At 43.6% G+C, this 13,840-nt stretch overlaps 1 protein-coding gene across 1 annotated transcript in view; it reads left to right on the forward strand.

Moving 5' to 3' along the window:
• The first annotated feature begins 5,734 nt into the window (after nucleotides 1-5,734).
• The window catches only part of LOC122546083 (uncharacterized), a 69,071-nt gene continuing 60,965 nt past the window's right edge, over nucleotides 5,735-13,840 (forward strand). The window contains exons 1-2 of the mRNA XM_087974844.1: nucleotides 5,735-6,133; nucleotides 8,536-8,922. Of these exons, the coding sequence (XP_087830970.1) occupies nucleotides 6,073-6,133; nucleotides 8,536-8,922 (448 nt within the window). The 5' untranslated portion in view covers nucleotides 5,735-6,072. The remainder of the gene's footprint in view (nucleotides 6,134-8,535; nucleotides 8,923-13,840) is intronic.

Raw genomic sequence — 13,840 nt, forward strand, 5'->3', positions numbered from 1 at the left:
CTTTCAGCAAATTAATCTTTGTGCTCTTTCTTTTTGATAATCCATGAAATCAAATTGATTTAAGTAACAACCCAAGAATGTTGTAAAAATAAAAACCAAATCTCCAAAGGAAGTGTGCTGATTGTTATTAAAATGTCATCCCCTGAATGATGCACTGCAGCTCCTGCAATGTCGAGTGTTCAAAGCTGGCTGGACATATCGCTGTGGGTATTGCAATGTCTCTTTATACTCATTGTTTTAAAATTATCAATATAATGTCATTGTGGTGGAGATAGTGCCCTCCCACCTGTCACATTTAGCATTTAACACAGGAACAGGAAGCTTGTTACAGCTGTCAGCCATCCTCAGTTGAGTCAGGGAGACAGCCTTTCTCAGGGGCTCCTGGTACACCCAGCCGAGTGCAGCCTCCGATCTGTCCTGGCCCTGCTCGGGGCAGTCAGAGTCAGGATGATCTCCATATAAGGGATGAGGAACCGAATGATCAGCAGCACACTCTCCGTCTTGACTCTTTCTGCCCCTTGGCAGGCTGTTTTTCTCCTGGAATGAGAGAGAGGCAGGTAACAATGCTCAAAAAATCTTAGTGCTGCTTGGACTTACCAAAATGACACAAGATACAGCCCAAAGCGTCAGGGGTCTGAGAAGGAAAGTATGGAAACTAAAGAAATAACATGCAAACCACACACAGGCTTCAGCATCCACAACTGATTTCTTTGTTCTATTAAGACCTGTGCTTGGTTTTAAAGTCAAACCAGACTCACTGAATTTGTATCTTTCTCCACATGGATTAGTGATTAACTCAGCAGAGATCTGTGACCCTGGCTCACCCCTTATCCCCACAATGTGTGCTCAGGATGGACAGTCCAGGATAGCAGGCTCCATCTGTGTCCCCAGTCACTGTTCCTTCAGCAATACGGGGGGATCTGGATTACCAGAGAGAAGGAGCGAAACTCTTTATCTGATCCTGTGCTCTTCCTGTCCTGAGATTGTTAGATGGGGCCATTTATAAGGGATCTTTATTTTCCATTTCCTTTCAGTTTTGAAAGAGTAGGGATTGCCTCATTCTGTATCAGACCTTGTGATGTTCCTGGTCTGGGAGTTTTTGATGGAGATAATGTCAAGGGTGCTTTCCTACAGGTTATTTTCAGTTTTAAAAAGTAGAAGGAACATGACTCTGTATCCAACCCTGTGCTGGGTGTGTTTAAACAGAATTATAAAACTTTATAATAAAAACACTGAGAGAAAACATTGAAGAAATGCTTGGCATATCTTATCTCATTAGCTAAAGAGTGTTAACAGTAGGAGTAAGTACAAAATTTGAATATTGCAAATTTTATACCAGAATCAACCATATTTTATCGAAAAAAAATAAAATTTGATAGAGATAGCAAATACAATGAACAATAGAATTCATGGAGTTCTCAGAGATAAACAAACCTGGGGCATGACTAAAAGGGAGCAGCTATTAACTTTGGAATACAACATTGAAAAATCCCAAACCTAGAGAAAACAATGATTGTTAAAAGACAAAGGAAACCCAGGATTATCTATAGGAATGCCCATCATTGATCAGGTGTTTTACAGGAGTGGTCCGATGGAGGGGAATGGGAGGGCACAGCAACTATTTTGGGTATGATCATTGTAACACATTGTATAAAAAGACTGTTTTTGACTGCAAAAATCAGAGTGTGTCATTGATCTCTCTTCCGGCCTGAGCTGCAGGTTAAGGGATCGATTGTGTTCTCACGTTGAAGCCAGATTCGGGGATGATCCTTTGGCCCTCTCCATGCATTCACCAGTTTCTGATTGAATAAAAGTCAGCCACGTCCCTGAATCCTGTCTGCCTCCTGACTCTGTCTCCAGTCTGGGTTCTCGCTCCTACAGATTGACGAGACAAAGAGGAGTCTCAGCTTGAAGCCGTGATGTGGGTGAGCAAAATTTTATGTACCACCCCTCTTAGATTATGAGGCACTTGGTGCATGAAAAGCCAGGGCAAAAAAAAATGTTTAATTGGAGTGAGCAGGCAGAGACAGAATTACAGGTCGGGGTGGACAGGGGGTGCCCGGCATGCTACAGCGTGAGACAAAGCGACACCCAAGAGAATGCAAGATAAAGAGAGACCAAGAGTCTTGAGCAAGGGACAGTGTGAAAACAAAGAGAGCAAGGGAGACCCTAAGGCATGAAGAAGTAAAAAAGAGGATTGATGAGGGCAGAGCGGTAGATGTGATCTATATGGACTTCAGTAAGGCATTCAACAAGGTTCCCCATGGGAGACTGGTTAGCAAGGTTAGATCTCATGGAATACAGGGAGAACTAGCCATTTGGATTCAGAAAGGGGAGGGCGCACAACCAGAAATCATGTTACATATTGGCACCAATGATATAGCCAGGAATAGCATTGAGGATATAAAAAGTGATTTCAGGGAGTTAGGGTGGACGCTGCAGAGCAGGACGAATAGAGTAGTGTTCTCAGGTTTATAACTGGTGCCATGAGATAGCGAGGCGAGGAACAGGGAGCAGGCACAGCTTAACCCATGGCTGCGCAGCTGGTGTAGGAGGGAGGGCTTTAGATATGTAGATGATTGGGATGTCTTCTGGGGAAGGTGGGACCTGTACATGAAGGACGGGTTGCACCTGAACTGGAAGGGGACCAATGTCCTGGGTGGAAGGTTTGCTCGAGTGGTTCAGGAGGGTTTAAACTAGTATGGCAGGTGGGGTGGGAACCTGAGCTATACACCGGTGGTGAGAGCTGATGGAGATGAGGCAATAGCAAGAGGTAGCACAGCCAATGGGAAGGAATTTCCTGGGAAAGAACCAAGGGATTGGTTAAAGTATGTTTGCTTTAATGCAAGGAGTATCAGGAATAAAAGTGATGAGCTTAGAGCATGGATCAGTACATGGTGCTGTGATGTTGTGGCCATAACAGAGATGTGGGTTTCTCAGGGGCAGGAATGGTTGCTGGATTTTCCAGGGTTTAGAACATTTAAAATGAATAGGGAGGGGGGAAAAAGAGGAGGGGGTGTAGCACTGCTAATCAGAGAGGGTATCACAGCTACAGAAGTTACCATTGTCGAGGAGGGTCTGCCTACTGAGTCAGTATGGGTGGAAATTAGAAACAGTAAGGGAGCAGTCACCTCATTATGGGTTTACTACAGGCCCCCCAATAGCAGCAGGGAGATTGAAGAAAGCATAGGTCGGCAGATTTTGGAAAAGAGTGAATGTTGTCGGGTTGTTGTAATGGGTGACTTTAACTTTCCCAATGTTGATTGGAACGTCCTTCGAGCAGAAGATTTGAATGAAGCTGTTTTTGTAAGGGGTGTTCAGGAGGGTTTCCTAATTCAGTACGTTGACAGGCCGACAAGGGGAGAGGCGATTTTGGATTTGGTGCACGGCAATGAGCAGGGGCAGGTGACAGATCTTGTGGTGGGAGAGCATTTTGGTGATAGTGACCACAACTGCCCCACATTCTACATAGCTATGGAGAAGGAGAGAAGCAGGCACAATGGGAGGATATTTAATTGGGGAAAAGGAAACTATGATACTACCAGGCGTGAGTTGGGAAGCATGGACTGGGAGCAATTGTTCCATGGAAAGGGCACTATAGACATGTGGAGACTGTTTAAGGAACAGTTGTTGTGAGTGATGCATAAATGTGTTCTTCTGAGACAGGCAAGAAGTGGTAAGATAAAGGAACCTTGGATGACGAGAGCGGAGGCGCTTCTCATCAGAAGAAAGAAGGCAGCTTACGTAAGGTGGAGGAAGCAAGGGTCTTGCTCAGCTCCAGAGGATTACAGGCAGGTGAGGAAAGAGCTCAAAAATGATCTGAGGAGAGCTAGGAGGAGGTACGAGAAAGGCTTGGCAGGAAGGATTAGGGAGAATCCAAAGGCATTTTACACGGATGTGAGCAATAAGAGAATGATCAAAGAAAGAGTAGGGCTGATCAGGGATAGCATAGGGAACTTGTGTATAGAGTCTGAGGAGGTAGGGGAGGCCCTAAATGAGTTTATGCTTCTGTCTTTACTAAAGAAAAGGACCTTGTAGTGAATGAAATCATTGAGGAGCAGGTACACATGCTGGAATGGATAGAGATTGAGGAAGCTCATGTGCTGAAAATTTTGACAAACATGAAGATTGACAAGGCGCCAGGGCCAGACCAGATTTGTCCTCGGCTGCTTTGGGAAGTGAGAAATGTGATTGCTTCGCAGCTTGCGAAGATCTTTGCATCCTCGCTCTCCACCAGAGTCATACCTGAGGACTGAAGAGAGGCAAATGTAATTCCTCTCTTCAAGAAAGGAAATAGGGAAATCCCCGGCAATTACAGATCAGTCAGTCTCACGTCTATCGTCTGCAAGGTGTTAGAATGGATTCTAAGGGATAGGATTTATGACCATCTGGAAGAGCATGGTTTGATTAAATGCAGTCAGCATGGCTTTGTGAGGGGCAGGTCATGCCTCACAAAACTTATTGAGTTCTTTGAGGATGTTACTAGACAAGTTGATGAGGGTCGAGCAGTAAATGTGGTATATATGGACTTCAGTAAGGCTTTTGATAAGGTTCCCCATGGTAGGCTCGTTCAGAAGGTCAGGAGGAATGGGATATAGGGAAATTTAGCTGTCTGGATACAGAATTGGCTGGTCGACAGAAGACAGCAAATGGTAGTGGAAGGAAAGTATTCTGCCTGGAGGTGAGCGGTGTTTCACAGGGCTCTGTTCTTGGGCCTCTACTCTTTGTAATTTTTAACAATGACTTGGATGAGGAGATTGAAGGATGGGTTAGCAAGTTTGCAGATGACACAAAGTTTGGAGGTGTTGTTGACAGTATAGAGGACTGTTGTAGGCTGCAGCATGACATTGACAGGATGCAGAGATAGGCTGAGAGGTGGCAAATGGAGTTCAACCTGGATAAATGTGAAGTGATGCATTTTGGAAGGTTGAACTTGAAAGTTGTGTACAGGATTAAAGACAGGATTGAGTTTAAGAGCCGTGAGATCTTGTTACAGCTCTATAAAACTTTGGTTAGACTGCACTTGGAATACTGTGTCCAGTTCTGGTTGCCCCATTTATAGGAAAGATTTTGGATTAGTGGTGCTGGAAGAACACAGCAATTCAGGCAGCATCCGAGGAGCAGCAAAATTGACGTTTCGGGCAAAAGCCCTTCATCAGGAATAAAGGCAGACAGCCAGAAGCATGGAGAGATAAGCTAGAGGAGGGTGGGGGTGGGGAGAGAGTAGCATAGAGTACAATAGGTGAGTGGGGGAGGGGATGAAGGTGATAGGTCAGAGAGGAGGGTGGAGTGGATAGGTGGAAAAGAAGATAGGCAGGTAGGACAAGTTGCCTGAACTGCTGTGCTCTTCCAGCACCACTAATCCAAAATCTGGTTTCCAGCATCTGCAGTCATTGCTTTTACGTATTATAGGAAAGATGTGGATGCGTTGGAGAGGGTTCAGAGTAGGTTTACCAGGGTGCTGCCTGGAATGGAGGGCTTATCTTACAAAGAGAGGTTGACTGAGCTTGGACTTTTTTCATTGGAAAAAAGAAGGAAGATAGGGGACCTAATTGAGGTGTATAAGATAATGAGAGGCATAGATAGAGTTGATAGCCAGAGACTATTTCCCAGGGCAGAAATTGTTAACATGAAGCGTCATAGTTTTAATGTCAAGGTGCTTTCCTTCTGGTTAATTTCAATTTTAAAAAGTAGAAGGAGTTTTACTCTGGATCCAACCCCGAGCTGTGGCTGTCCTGGGAGTGTTTGATGGAGACGGTGTTGAAAGAGCTTTATTCTGTCTCTAACACTGTCCTGCCCCAACTGATGCTGAAGCTGTTGATTTTGAGACTTGTGTTGGAAGCTGATGTAACATCTCCTTTTCTCAACGGTTGCTGTGGTTGGCGCCTCAGTTTTATAATAGCTTTGTCATTCTCTCAGCTCCTACTGACCGTACACAGACTTCCCGTTTGTTGTTCGTATCGTGTATGATTGCCTCACATTTATTTGGCAGGAAGTCAAGTAACTTCTGTATTTTTCTGTAAAAGGACAAGAGTAAGCGAGTGAGAAGGATGAAATGGTGAAGTATTAACGATGAGGTCTCTCTATGTTTGTCTTTCTGCAGTCCTGCTGTCAGTCTCAGTACGGGGTCACAGTAAGTACTTTCTAATACTGACCTTTCAAATCCACTTTGTTCATCATGGAATTGCCTCCTCCTTGATGGTCTGTTGCTGTCTAGTATTTAGTTCCCAAACTGTTCCTGCTCAGCACGATGTGCCTTTTCCTTCACTGCGGTTTCTACATCAGGGAGAAATCATTTGTTTTATCAAAAATGAAAGCAGTGACAATTGACTATTCCGAGTGTGATGATTTATTCCTTCATGTTTTCCTTGTAGATTCATGAATCTTAGACATTTACAGCGTAGAAGGAGGCCATTTTGGGTCATCATGTCTGTATCAGTCAACAATGATCTCACTCGACTTCTCCCATTTTGCTGCTCTCCATCTAAAAGCCTTCTTAACCAACTAATTGAGGGCTTTAATGGAATTAGTGAGGTGGAGATCGCGGTGGGAAGTGGGACTCAGTTGGAGGGAATTTTGAAAATCAAAAAGGGATGCTGTTCAGAGGGTCAATGTGGATTTGTTGGGTCAAATCTCCTGTTTTCACACTGCAAGGATTCGGAAAAATAGAAATGACTGAACAGAGGTGCAGGCTACTGAAGAGGTAAATAGAAATGCAAATGAACATTGAAATACAAATGTTACCTGCGTTTATAACTCAACCGCCCTTTCAGGCAGTGTGTTCCAGACTCTTATTAACCTCTACATGAGGAAGAATCTGTTAAGTCTCCTCCCACCTCTAACTCCGACCTTAAATCTATCTTTCCAGTTTACTGACCACAGTATGAATGAAGAAAGGACCTTCTTGCCTATCCTATTTGAGCACTCATAATTATCCATATTTTATTAGTTTTCCTGTCAACCAATCAAAAAAAAAGAGAGAGCAGATAATGCAGGGTAGTGAAGAGGTGAATGATAATCAAAGTGTGATGGGAAGGGGTCGGAGATGTGCGGACAAAGATACAAGAGGTGAGGCCACATTGGATTTGGTACAAAAGAGTCATGTATTAGGTGTAGACAACTGGGATCAAGTGAATCTCTTGAAGAGTATAAGGGCTGTAGGGGCATTCTTATGAGGGATATCAGGAGGGTAAAAAGTGGACATCAGATAACCTCAGCAGATAAGGTTGAGGATAAGCCAAAGATATTCTACAAAGTCATTAGAAGCCAGAGAGCATCCAGGGAGGAAATAGGGCCTCTTCAAGATCAATGAGGTCATCTATGTGTAGAACCAGTGGAGAGGGGGAGATAGCCTCAACAAATATTTTGCATCAGTTTTTACTGTGGAGAAAGAAATTGACGCAAGGGAACTCAGGCAAATAAATATTAATGTCTTGAAGGAATTCACTTTACTGAAGAGGAAGTGTAGGAGGTCTGGAAAAACATAAAAGTGGCTTTGTGCAGGGGAAATCATGTGTCACAAACTTGACTGAGCTTTTTGAAAATGTAACCAAAAGACAAGTGAGGGCAGAGGGGGAGATATTGTTTACATGAACTTGTGTAAAGCTGTTGTCAAAGTTCCACATGGTGGACTAATTAGTGAAGTTAGGCGGCATGGGATTCAGGGAGAGAAGGCCAGTGGGATACAAAATTTGCTTGATGGTAAGAGACAGAGTGTCGTGATGGGGGTTTGTTTTTACATTGTACCATGTGACCTCATTTGAGGAACATTCTAAGATATCATCCATCTTATGTCAGTGATTAACTCCTTCATCAATGTTGCAACACCCCCTCCTCTTTGACATTCCCCCTACCCCTACATGTCTCATCTCACAGTGCGATAGCCCAGAACATCGTGCTGTCAATCCTGTCACACCCTCAACCATGTCTCTGTGATAACAACAATATCTCATCCCCACTCATTAATCTACACCCTCAGCTCGTCTGCCTTACTCACAAGTAAATGCCATCCAGCCATGCCACACTCCCTTATGCCCTCACTTGACGATATTCACACTGCCTTCTGGATTTACTTGGATTGCCTCCACCACACCTCCCCCCTCCACAATGCTTCCACTGCATCCCCCATCCCTCTGCTATGACTGATGAATGAGCCAGGTTGCGGAAGGCTGGCTGGGTAATAGAGTAGAAAGTGATGGGAAATAGAAAAGGTTCTGCAGGGAGGTCCCTGAGTCCTGCTCTTCAGATAACTCTGGGTCTCCTGGAACAATGGAGAGTTCAGAAAACTCTCAGGTACCAAACCCTCTCTTCAACCAACAGCAACAACCCCCCACAGTCTAACATCAGGATGTTTACAAACCACCCGAAGCCCTCTGTTGTATCCAGCCCTGAGCTCATTCCACACTGTCACTAGTCTGTTCAGCTGAGGGAATACAGCAGTTCAAGAAATAACAGATTCAGTGTTTTACCTCACTGTTTGGTGTCTGTGCTGTGTTCTTATATTCTCTCTCTCTCTCTCTCTCTCTCCCCTCACAGCAGATTTTGTTAATGGTTGGTCAATGACAATCGCGGATGGAGTGAGGGCTGAGGAAGGAGGCTCCGCTGTCTTACCCTGCAGCTTCACCCACCCTGACACTCACCTCACACTCACCGGCTCCATCTTATGGTACAAGAGGGAATCATGGTCTTTAATCTTTAAATGCACATATCCTGGTCCAGACCATTCCCAGGGTGAGCTGTGTGAGAATGTGAGACAGCGGGACGATGGGAATCGATTCAGATTCGTGGGGAACCTCAGCAACAAAGATGCCTCAATAATGATGGAGGGACTGAGCCAGGAGGATGCTGGTTCCTATTGGTGTCGTGTGGAGCTCAATATCGACAACTTTGGATCTGGAGAAGGAACACACCTGGAAGTGAAAGGTGAGGAACAATGTTCTGACAGCTCAATGGGGACAGGCTCCACCAGGTCCGGGAGCTCTTGGGTTGGCTCCTTCTCCTGGGCTCTTCCAGTTGGTCTCAGGCAGGAGGCAGTGAGAAGGACAGAGAGAGAGAGGCACAAAGAGAAAGAGAGAAAGAGAGATAGAGACAGCTAGACATGACTGGGATTTAGAGACTATTCCATCACCATCTTTGAAACCTCCCACAGTCACACTATGGCTGCAAGAGCAGGTCACAGGCTAAGAATCCTATGAATTAATACACCTCCTGACTCCAAAGCCTATTGGCCAGTCAGGAGTGTGATGAAATACTTCCCACTTGCCTGGAACAGTGCAGGAAAATATATCACTGCTCTGTAATTATTACTGGGTCAAAATCGTGGAAATCCCACCCTAACATCATTGTGGGAATAAAAATAACTATAAAATGCACTGCAGCAAGACAGCAACATTCCCTCCACCAGCACCTTCCAAAGTAGGGACCTTGAAGACCTCAGTGTAAAATGACATCAGATACAGGCCATCCTGGCTTGGAACTATCTTTTCATTGTCCAAGGGGATGTGGGTGTCCCATGCACAGTCAGTCTTTATTGGCCAGCCCTGGAGAAGGAATGGTGAGCTGCCTTCTTGAACTGCTGTATTCCCTCAGCTGCAGAGACATTCACGATACGGTTGGTGAAGGATTTCCAAGGCTTTGTCCCAGTGACACTGAAGGAATGATGAAATATTCCCAAATCAGGATGGTGAGTGACTTGGAGGGAAGCTTGTAGGTGGAGATGTTCTCCTGTATCCCATGTTCATCAGTGAACAACCATCCCCACTTCTGACCTTATGGTGGAGGGAGGGTCATTGATGATGCAGCTAAAGATGGTTAGACCAAGGACACACTAACCTGAGGAACTCCTGTAGAGATGTGTTCTGGAGCTGAGATGACTGATCTCCAAGAACAACAACCAGCTTTCTCTGTGCCAGGTCTGACTGAAACCCACAGAGGATTCCCCCCTCGGTTTCCCACTGGATTCAGTTTTGCTCAGGTTCCTTGATGCTACACTCGCTTAAATACAGCCTTGATGTTAACAACAGGCACATTTGCCTGTACCTGTCTTTTTGTTTTTTCCGTTGTTTACCTATTATTTACTATCTGTGCTACTTAACTCTGTGATCTGCCTGAACTGCTCACAAGACAAAGCTTTTCGCCGTGCCCTCGGTACATGTGACAATAAATTCAATTCAATTCAATTCAATTCAATTCAATTCATTTCAATTCAGTCACTGACAGCTTCCAGCAGTTTAATTGGCCAAATAGAAAATATGTAGCATTTCACTGCAAACAAGATACCTCAGTTGTTTTGAGCATGATTTGAATCTAAACAATCAGATTAAATTATCCCCCAGAATACCGTGCCACCGTGGGCGGCACGGTGGCACAGTGGTTAGCACTACTGCCTCACAGCGCCTGAGACCCGGGTTCAATTCCCGCCTCAGGCGACTGACTGTGTGGAGTTTGCACGTTCTCCCCGTGTCTGCGTGGGTTTCCTCCGGGTGCTCCGGTTTCCTCCCACAGTCCAAAAGATGTGCAGGGTCAGGTGAATTGGCCATGCTAAATTGCCCATAGTGTTAGGTAAGGGGTAAATGTAGGGGTATGGGTGGGTTTCGCTTCGGCGGGTCGGTGTGGACTTGTTAGGCCGAAGGGCCTGTTTCCACACTGTAATGTAATCTAAATCTAAAAAAAAATCTAATCTAAATACTAAAACCCAATCGAGTTTGAATTTATTGTTTTTGCCAACCTCAAACTAATCAGACAATCTGATGTTTGGGGTATAAGAAAAAAAGCAGATATGTTGAAAGTTAGACAGAGAGTAACTGCCATTGAGAGACTGCCGTACAAAACACTCTCAATCAAAGGGACCTTCTTCATATGAAACATCTTTGCAGTGAAAGACGGAAGTCGACCCAGGAGATCTTTCCTTTTCTTTATCTTGTAACTCCATTTTCCTCAGTTGTAAACTAAATTTTTCTAACTCTCCTGCACTTGTCTGTTTCTCTGACACACCAAACTGTTTGACTAACTCCCTTACAATTTCAGCTTTCCCATGTCCCTGGCTAGATCCAATTCTAAGGGAGATTTAAACAATCCTTTGATAAGCACATGGATGATGATGGGATAGTGCAGGGGGATGAACTGAGAATAGTTCACAGGTCGGCATAACATTGAGGGCCGAAGGGCCTGTTCTGTGTTGTATTGTTCTATGTTTTATGTTCTAACCTCAATGCTAATTCTAAAAGTATGGCCTTCTGCTGTCTTTCTAAACTTTTTTCACAAATTTGGAACCATTTTCAAACCACAGAACATCTCCAGCAATTTCAAGAGCCATTTCTCTCACTTTTAATTTAACCAAGCACAAATAACCGAAAATATATCAATTCTCTCACCTACATTTTCGTTAAAAATCTCGGACACTATTCGGCAAGTGTTTAAATCTGCTAGGATCTTTTGTATCCAAATCTTTCCAAATCTTAGACTGGATCTGTCTAATTGGGAACCAGTACTTGCTAACCATAATGGGTGTGTCTCCCAGATTTCCAGATGCAATTCCATTACGGAGCATTAAGACAAAATGGGTGGTAGAGGAGTTAGTAGCTTTCTTCACTTGGTATGAGCTACCCAGAGAGATTCAGTCAGATCATTGTCTAATTTTATTGCTCAGCTGTTGAAAGAAGTCATGGATAGATTAGGCATACAGCACATTAAACCAAGTGCATATCATCCTGAAACTCAGGGAGCTTTGGAAAGGTGGCATCAGATCCTGATGACCATGTTAAGAGTGTGCTGTCAGGATTACCTGAATGATTGGGATGAAGGTATCCCAATCATATTGTTTGCCATTAGAGATGGCTCAAATGAATCTACTCAGTTCACTCCCTTTGAGTTAATATCCGGACATGAAGTGAGAGGTACTTTGAAATTAATTAAAGAGAAATTGACAGGACTAAAGTCGGAGGTCACACACTTGGATTATGTATCAGACGTGAGAGAGAGATTAAATCAGGCCGGTGAGTTAGCTAAACAGCACTGAAAGAGGGTGCAGTGTAGATTGAAGCAGGTGGCTGATAAAAACTCCGAAATTCAGACATTTTCCCATGGGGATGACATGTTAGTATTGTTACCAATGACCTATCAAATATCCTTTCAAAGTCAGTTTCTGTGGTCCCTGACAAATTGAGAAAAAAGTTGAGTCAGGTAAACTATCTGGGAAAGACGCTGGACAGGAAAAAACTGTATTGGGTATGTCATGTGAATATGTTGAAACATTATTATAATAGAGAGGGGGAACTGGAGGAACTGTGTTAGTTACTGCCCCACAGAGTGAGGAATCAAATTTCATGTTGTGCAGTTTAATTGCTTTAAAATACATTAAACAATGAAGACGTCCTTGAGGAGTGGGATAGGTTAGTGAACAATCTGTCCCTGGAACAAAGAACCAGTTGAAAGGATTGTTGCAGCAGCACAAGGACATATGCAGGAATAGATGGAGAGGCCTGATCCTATTGTGCATGAGGTAGAAGTAGGGAATGCTGTTCCAATAAAACAACACACCTACAGGCTTAATCCTTTCAACGCCACACAGGTCCAGAAGGAAGTGGATGCAATGCACAATGAAGCTATCATCGAACTGAGTCAAAGCAAGTGGAGTTCGATGATCGTGTTAGTTGCCAAATCTAACGGGATTCAACAATTTTGCGTGGGCCATTGTAAGGTTAAGGCCGTTACAAAATCAAACTCAGATCAATACTAAAATTGGAGGATTTTATAGAGAAACTTGGACAAGCTCCTTACATCTCAAAGTTGGACTTACTGTTTGGGTATTGTCATCCTTTTATCAGAGAAAGTGAAATAAATTTCTGCGTTTGTCATCCCAAATGGGTTATGTCAATTCAAAGTGCTGTCCTTTTGAATAAAGAACACATCAGCCACATTTAAAAGGCTCGTGAACAGAGGTGTGGCTGTGTTAACAAACTGTGCAGTATATCTGGATGATGCAGTGATCTTTAGTAAGTCATGGAAAGATCACATGGTACAGTTGGCACACAGCTCTTTGAACGATTAATAGAAGCAAAATGGTAATAAAATTAAAGAAAACACAATTTGCGAAGGCAGAGGAGACATTATTGGGACATAACATCGGTCATGAAATGTTGACCCTCAGGAATGCAAAGACAAAGACCATCGAGGAATTTCCACGAACAACCTCAAAGAAAGAAGTGCTTTGATTTTGGGGACTAAGTGGATTCTACTGGGAGTTTGTTCCAAATGTCAGCAGGGAAGTGACTTCACACACGGATTTCCTGAAGAAGACCACAACATTTCGGTGGATGGAACAATGCCAGGAGGCACTTGACAATGTAAGAGTTGTAATAACCGCGGCACCAGTTTTAGCTGCACCAAATGTTGCAATCAAAGTTGCAATCGATGCTCATGATATTGGACTTGAGGCTGTACTGCTGCAGGAAGATGATGATGGAATTGAATAGCCAGTTGGTTACTTTTCAAAGAAACCCAATACCCACCAGAGAAAAATATTCTACCATCGAAAAGGAATTATTAAGTTTGGTACTGGCCGTACAACATTATCACAAATTTAACGGATAAATGTTAAATAAGGTTGAACAGATAACAATGTTATTCATATGTGTGCGGAAATTAATATGAACTTAAATTAATATCCTATGTATTTCATTGTCATCGAGTTAAGAATTAGGCAAAAAATGGAGACATCTTTTCATAATGATGGTTCATTTTTTTCTTCGGGGGGTTGTTATGAAGTTGAATATGCGTACTGTACCTTTAAGCGAGAGTGAAAGCTGTTCTACACTGAGAACATGCAGGCACCTGTCATGTG

This window comes from Chiloscyllium plagiosum, unplaced genomic scaffold, assembly GCF_037043375.1.
Source record: "Chiloscyllium plagiosum isolate Xiang-an unplaced genomic scaffold, Cpla_swu_hap1 HiC_scaffold_2, whole genome shotgun sequence".
Classification (NCBI taxonomy): domain Eukaryota; kingdom Metazoa; phylum Chordata; class Chondrichthyes; order Orectolobiformes; family Hemiscylliidae; genus Chiloscyllium; species Chiloscyllium plagiosum.